The sequence below is a fragment of the Rhinichthys klamathensis genome, unplaced genomic scaffold (genome assembly GCF_029890125.1).
Source record: "Rhinichthys klamathensis goyatoka isolate OS25496 unplaced genomic scaffold, OSU_Roscu_1.1 h1tg000314l_1, whole genome shotgun sequence".
In the NCBI taxonomy this organism is placed as follows: domain Eukaryota; kingdom Metazoa; phylum Chordata; class Actinopteri; order Cypriniformes; family Leuciscidae; genus Rhinichthys; species Rhinichthys klamathensis.
In genome coordinates, this window is record NW_026606832.1 from 1,307,810 (window position 1) to 1,313,937 (window position 6,128).

The 6,128-nt window shown below is 38.3% G+C and overlaps 1 protein-coding gene across 1 annotated transcript; it reads right to left on the reverse strand.

Moving 5' to 3' along the window:
* Nucleotides 1-372: 372 nt before the first annotated feature.
* Nucleotides 373-1,694, reverse strand: waif2 (Wnt-activated inhibitory factor 2). Its single transcript, XM_056271303.1, has one exon. It carries the CDS (start codon nt 1,492-1,494, stop codon nt 457-459), a length of 1,038 nt encoding a protein of 345 aa, XP_056127278.1. The 5' UTR covers nt 1,495-1,694; the 3' UTR covers nt 373-456.
* Between the last annotated feature and the right edge of the window lie 4,434 nt (nt 1,695-6,128).

Sequence of the window (6,128 nt, forward strand, 5' to 3'; positions counted from 1 at the left end):
TTGCTATTTTATATGAGATCTATAATATCTAAGGAAGCCATCCGTTAGCACTCCCCTTCATCTCAATGGCATTTTTAACCAGCAAAAACCCAGCTCCCTTTATTGATAGTTACAGGCAGTTTGGGGGGCATTCTCATTACAACAACACACTAATGGACAAAAAAATTGGACACGCCCATGCGTCCAAGATGAGTTGTTGAAATTCCAGGTCCATTATCCTAAATGCTATGTCTCATTTCGAAGGCAACGCCCTCCGGAGGGTACAACATTTGAAACGAGACAGCAATAAAGTTAATTTTGAAAGTGTATATCTGCTGAAAGTTTATTTGGTCAACGTTGGCTATAAGAGTACACTTGTCTCGAATTAAGCTAACAGACAAAAAGCCACAAAACTCCAGTTTCATTGCCATAGCGTCTCAGCAAAGAGTTCAAGGAAATGGTGTCACGAGGTTCCGCTTAAACGGCAACGTTTGCTAGTCTCGGATCGGAGTCCTGTTCATATCTGTAATGATACACCTCCATTTGATCCCGGCAGGCCTCTCTGATGTTATTTAGCCACCTCTTAATGCCTCGCCTGTTCAAGTACAACACCATGAGGAACACAACTCCGATGAGGGCTAGCACAATGCCGAGAAGCACATAAGAACCCAAGTCTTGGGGTTTGCATACGTTCACCAGAGGTATATCCTTCTTCTCTTCGGGTTGCGCACATTTCAGAGTTTCCAAGTCTACGCATTGGCGGCTATTCTTAAGCCAATCATAAAACTCCTTCAGTTTGTCACATTTGCACTCGAACGGGTTCTGTGATAAGTTAACACTTATTTCCTTGAATTCATTAAATTTTTGTAAATCATGTTTATCCAAGGTGGCGATGGAATTATTTGTCAGTATTAATGTGGTTAAATTGAGGTTACCAAACCCAGAAAGAGGAATTGCTTTCAAACGGTTTCCAGACAGGTCCAGTGTCTGAAGATTACACAAACTGTCCGTGGAGAGCGCGCTTGGTAATTGGCGCGCGCCCGAAACCATTAGGGTGTTACTGAGGTAAAGATTACGCAGCTGTCCCAATCCACAAAAAGCATCAGGAGTCACAACCATTAAACGGTTGTAACTCAATTCTAAGGAAAGAAGTCGGGGGAGTCCACAAAACGCACAACTTTTGATCTCCTCTATGTTGTTGTCTTCCAGTGACAGCGCGAGCAACTCCATATCTGTCCCGTTGGCTGAAAACGCTCTCTCGGTTAAAACGGTGATATTTTTTCCGTTCAAAGTTAAGGTTTGGGTCCTTCTCGGCAGGTCGAGAGGTAGTTTGATCTGTTCCGCGCCCACACAGATCACGGTTCTGTTACCAAATATACAAGAATCTGGACATTCATAAGCTTCAGCAGACAAAACAAACAAACACATCAGCCCCAAGGTAAAATGACATCGCTTTGATAGAAGTTGTTTTCGGTTGATTTCCATTTTAATCTTTAACGAATAACAGTGTGTCATTCCAAAACGGACAGGTTTAATAGCCGCATAAATTCTCTTCGTAGTTCGGATTCACTTCGCTTCGGGAAACCGTTTTAGCCATCGAGGAAAGCAGTCCGCGAGGCCAGAGAGTGAGTGTTCAGCCCGGCAGCATTTTCTTTTTTCTGCAGCTCCCCTGACGACGCCTACACTACAAATGCGATCAAGTGCTGTCTAGCAGCATCCCTGAGGTGAGCAAAACCTCGCCCACTTCCCTCAGTGAGAGAGACATACACAGAGCCGTGTATTTTTTCAGTTATGACAGAGTTGACACTGAATGAACCTAATGTGAAGACAGTCTCCAAAAGCATTTTATAAACTCTGGCATGGTCTATGGGGCACCTAAACAGGGATGTAAAAATAAAGAAATAGTAGCCTACTCGTATATATATATGTATATATATATAGGCCTATATATATATAGTTATGAGTAGGCTACTATATAGAAATAGTAAAAAGAGATAAAGTCCAGTCCCCTTTAATTAGGCCTATATAGCACTTTATGCAATACTGATTGTTTCAAAGCATGCAGCTTTACAGTGATGAACAGGATTCAATGATACGAACAGAGTTCACTTCGGCAGCTCTAAAAGAAAATAGTGTCATTGTTCAGCTGAAGTCAGTTCAGTTCAGTTGTAAAGATCATCAATTATTAAATAAGTTAATTTCATCTATAAAGCAATTCTGCAGAAAACAGTGATGTCATCACCCAACTTAGTTCAGTTCTCATGTGATAAGTGTCAGCAGGGGCGTTGCTAGGGTCTTGATACATTGGGGGCTTAGCCCAGACCCCACCACCCACCCACCCCGCTTTTGGTAACGACTACTTCTACTCAGAGGCACATAATAATATAAAAGCAATAATAATATAAATGGGGGGTCTGGGGGACCTCCCCCAGGAAACATTGGGCATTAAACACTCAATTTCCTGCATTCAGGTGCATTTTTTGTAGCTAATTTAATTGATAGGTAAAAAGATAGAATGCTTTATTTGTAGAACTGCAACAGCTATTCACAGAAACACAAATAAATAATACATGAATATTAAATATATAAAAAAATGAATATAAAACAATATATATATATATATCTATTCTGTGTAGATATTTATCTATATCTATTTAACTATCTATACACACACACACACACATAAATCACTCCAACAGTGTGCTTGTATAAGTCTGGAAAAGGAACTATAGCAGGCATGAAAAGGGGTCAGGGGTGAAAAAGTTGAGAAGGATATTACCCCTCTAGGGTGGTCCGGGGGCATGCTCCCCCGTAAGAAATTTTTAAATATTCCATATTTTAAAGCATCAATCTGATGCATTTTGAGATGCATTTTTTGCCAACCTGGAGAGCTGGAGAAACTTAACTTCAGCCATGAGTCAAAAATATTATGGCCTCCGTAGCGTTAGCTAATAATTTTCCACAGGAGCTTTAGCTAGCCTAGCTGGCTAACCTTGCGTTCTCTCCTGCTGTGTTCAACGACTCAATTCATGCAAGCTAAGCCTATGTCAACAGAACTCCTGGGTAACTTAGATATAGCCTACCAGAAAATATTAGGGATGTCCCGATATCATTTTTTCTGAACCGATCCAATCCGATACCAAAAATTCGGAGTATCAACCGATACCGGTCCAATACCAGCGCAGTTTTTTTTTTAAATCAAGTAGAATTTCTATAACTCTGTGTGTTGAACTGATAATCACTTTGTGTGTTAAACACAATCTACTTACAGACAACTTCATTATAAATAAAAACAACAAATCAAAAAAAAAATATGATCATAACCTATGACAAAAATTATATTATAAACTAGATTAGTGGATAACTCAGTAAAATTTAGTCTAGAAAAACAATAATTGTATTAAATCTGAACATTTAGTGGAAAAAAACATTATTTAGTGGGGAACAAAGAGACAATAAGTGTAGCACTAAATCAGGTAAAACGTTACACATTGCTCTTTGTATTGTTGTAAAATACATTCATGAAAAACAAGATAAAAATCAGAAAGATCAATTATTATAGGCTATAGGCCTATATATATAGTCTACTATAAAATTAAGACATTTTTAAATGTATAGCACAGCTGTTTAATGAGGCAGCAACATATGATAGATAGGACAGAACAGAACAAAAAAAGCTATTAATAATCTTTCATTGCGCAAAAGTATTATGATATAATTATGAAAGACTCATGTGCGGTACACAGCGCTTATGCGCATCTCGAGCGCAGAATGATGCGCTTGAAGCAACACAGAGTCACAGCGCGCAGAAAAGTTCAAAGCACAAAGGAAAGGCATATCGATGCATAGTGTATTATACAGTAACAGTATCTATCTATGCAATAGTTTATTGAGCCTTTTCTTTTAACAGTTTTAAATTTCAGTTAATGTGCGCGTGAAGAACAATTATAGTGCTCTCCAGTGTGATCACGGTAGAAACGAATATTAAGCAATACAGTTCAGCAAGATATAGGCCTAGTCATTTTATGCGAAACCATATAGCTTTATCTACCGCCCGATAAAGTATAATAATAGTAACATTGAATCATCTTGGAGAGAGTTTCATCGTTGACTGTCGTAACCAAACGCAACGCGCTGTTTGATGCTGAATGGAGAATGACTGACAGCCGCAGCGGAGGGAAACGTTTACGTGATCTTGAATTTAACGACTTAAATTTGTATTTCTATCTCACATTATACTATAGTTTTCATATAGTATATAGTATACCTTCCCCCTCTAATGTCCATAATAGCTACCACCACCAGAAGCCACAAACATCTTTCAGGCTCTCTCTCTCCTCTGGTGCGCACTTTAAATGCAAGCGTGCTGTATAACCATAGTAACTTTGATCTGCTTGAACACATTTTAATCGTCTTTAATACATGATTCCGAAGGATAGATTAAAAGACCCGGTCATTTTTTTTTATATAAATACAAAATTATTAAAAAATAATAATAATTATCAATAAATTAATTTTTTTGAGATCCAGGGCTAAAAAAAAACATCCGGGGCTGAAGCCCCGAATGCCCATGTCTAACGACGCGCCTGAGTGTCAGTACATTAAATTCAATAATGTTGGAATAATGCACTGGAATAAACTAAATCAATTAAACCTTATAAACACATTTAAAAGGATGGGTTTTTAATAATTTCTTGAAACAACTCAAGGTTATTGGTCTTACATAACAAGAATGCTTCCACCTAGAAAGACGATTCAGAGGACATAACATCTGAAATAACAAACTGAAAAATTAATGAATGTACAAAACAAAAATACAAGCATCACATTTCTGCTTTTAAACCCTCTGGCTGTCTCGGCTGCCTGTTCTAGTTCACAGCCAACAACAATAAAGTTGCTGCTGGATTGAAAGTGATTTTTTTTTCATGCTTAACAACATACTGTGACCACTCCTTTAGGCTATTAATTCATGAATACAGTTTTACTAATCCCTATGCATTGATGCCTTAACCCTGATCACAGTTTACTTGCATGCTCATGGACTGCTAATGACAAGTAACACCCACTGGTAAGTGCTGATGAGATTGTGTGCACAGTACTAATCCGAAAATGACTTATGTGCCAAGTAACATTGGCATTTATAACTGGGATGTAGATTTTTATTTTATTTTTATTTATTATTTATTTTATTGAAATAAACCAAAAAGTTGAGTTTGATAACGTAGGATTAGTGGGAAAAACAATTGTCTCACTATGAAATATTCAACACACGAGCACAATACCAATTCTTTCTTGTACAGCCGATAATTCCGCATGTGCGCTCTGTAATGCCATCTTTGATTTGCTGTACCTGTTCACAGTGTGTCCCCTGCAATCCAATCTATATTGTAAACTCCAGCTGCTACACAGGGTCTAATGTTACTCCATCTTTATCTGTCTGTGGGGTACAATCTGTTGGCAGGTAAATCCTTTTTCAACCCATTGCATATTTTGCTGACTGTCTTAAAATTGGTCCCTGAACAGTATTTTTGGAGAACAATTTCAACCACAGTGGGTCATTGTTTGCTATGACATGGTAAAATAGCTTTACTGGCACACTCATACAGACAAATATAGACAAGCAATAGGCTCTAAAAACACTCAGGTGTTAAGGGACATAAAAGAAGGATTCATTTTGGGGACAAAGCTGGAGCTGCTGGCTCCTGCAGAAGGGATGTGGTCACAGGATAAGTCCCCCAAAGGTTACTCGAGTTCAGACGGGAGCACTCAGCATTTAGTCATTTTCTCCAGTCAAGTGGAGCATGTAGCTTTTAACGCTTGGAGATAATTCAATTTTGCGGTATTTCATTACAGTAACCCATCCTCCACCCTTTAGCCACATGAAATGTATTACTGATCATCACTATACTTTAAAATCTAAACTTCTGCTTTCCAAATTAACTCAGCATTACATCAGACTTAGAAGCAGCATCGTAATCATCAAAAATGCATGCATCAGAAGGGCTATCGTCTCTAAGTGATAGCTGTTATCAAGTGATGCACCATGATTATTTTATTCAGTGGGTACCTGACAAAGTGGCCTAATTGTGCTTGTCAACCTATGGTAAGCCGGTTTGAGGTGTACAACAGATATGAGCTATCATGTTCCA

Bases quoted from the DNA above. Each gene is read 5' to 3' on its own strand.
- waif2 (XM_056271303.1), bottom strand. From the start codon at position 1,494: ATGACACACTGTTATTCGTTAAAGATTAAAATGGAAATCAACCGAAAA.